Source organism: Trichinella spiralis (genome assembly GCF_000181795.1).
Source record: "Trichinella spiralis strain ISS 195 chromosome Unknown Scfld3486, whole genome shotgun sequence".
In the NCBI taxonomy this organism is placed as follows: Eukaryota; Metazoa; Nematoda; class Enoplea; order Trichinellida; family Trichinellidae; genus Trichinella; species Trichinella spiralis.
In genome coordinates this window covers 1-1,142 of record NW_003530425.1, presented here as the reverse complement: position 1 = coordinate 1,142, position 1,142 = coordinate 1, and the positions used below count along the sequence as shown (strand labels likewise).

At 50.2% G+C, this 1,142-nt stretch overlaps 1 protein-coding gene across 1 annotated transcript; it reads right to left on the bottom strand.

The window, feature by feature from the left end:
- Positions 1-355: 355 nt before the first annotated feature.
- On the bottom strand, positions 356-1,107 carry Tsp_14948 (conserved hypothetical protein). The gene is made up of 2 exons (XM_003367900.1): positions 1,022-1,107; positions 356-848 (listed from the first exon to the last, which is right to left on the bottom strand). The coding sequence occupies exons 1-2, from the start codon at positions 1,105-1,107 to the stop codon at positions 356-358; spliced, it is 579 nt and encodes a 192-aa protein (XP_003367948.1).
- Between the last annotated feature and the right edge of the window lie 35 nt (positions 1,108-1,142).

Sequence of the window (1,142 nt, the reverse complement as noted above, 5' to 3'; positions counted from 1 at the left end):
TTTTGAGTTATTGTGACCGTGGCCGGCCCTTGTTCATGGAATAGTGTAAAATGGGAGCCCTTGGTTGATGTCCCAAAATTTCTGGGCCCATGTCCAAGTTTGTGAGGCAGAACGCAAAAATTGTACAGTATCGGTGCGGGAGGAATAGAAGCAGGGTTCGGTGGGCGAGGCATGATTGAATGAAAATTGAAATATGTATCCAAATTCGCCGGGCATTGCGCAGAAATTTTCGCGGGGCTAGTTGTAATAGCTCCCCCCAATTGTCGATAGTGTAACGGATCTGTACGCTCTTTTGGAACGAGATATTCGTTCACTTTCACCGTACCGGTGAGCTTGGAACAACGGTGGTCGAGCATCACGTTTTCCAAAGCCCACTTGCTGTTCGTTGGTCTTGCGCCTGAAAGCCGCGTACTGGGACGCCGGTTGGGTAAAGCCCCAGATGCCATGAAGCCGGGTTCTGGGCCGCGGATTTTCTACCATCGACCATGTCCTCTTCGTCGTTCTCACTGACTGGGATCCCATGGGCACGAAGAACACTGGCACTCAGGCGTGGCGGTACATCCGACGGTTCGGTCATCACTTTCACCGTAGCCAGCTGATGACCCTGGCAATCGGCGAATGTGACTTTCTTCTTCTTCTTTTTATTATTACTTTTGCTGCTGTCGTTGGTATTATTCGGATTTTTATTCCCAGCCGACGGTGCAAAACCGCTCGCAGCCATCAGCTCGGCCCATCTCCTTCGCCAGTCGTCGATCTCAACTTTACCCTCCCTGGCCAACATCAGATTGATCTTCTCCGACTCAGACAGAGAACGATCCTTCAACACAGACGGCTTGACAAACACACCCCTCGACGCCAGAGGGAAAGTAGCCACCCGTCGACACATACCCGGTGAATCCGATGCCAACAGCTGACGCCGGCATGCCGGAATTATCGAAGATGATGATGAGGAGGAGGAGGAGGAAGAGATTGAGGAATTGGAGGAGTTGGAAGAGGAAGAGGACGACGACTGACCACTTACATTAAGATTTCGTAAAGCAAGAAGATGGATCCATCGTTATTGGTGACTTCAAAAGCACTGACCCGTTGTCCATCGACATCTTTCATCCTTCTTTAATGCTCAAACAGTTAACCAAATTAAC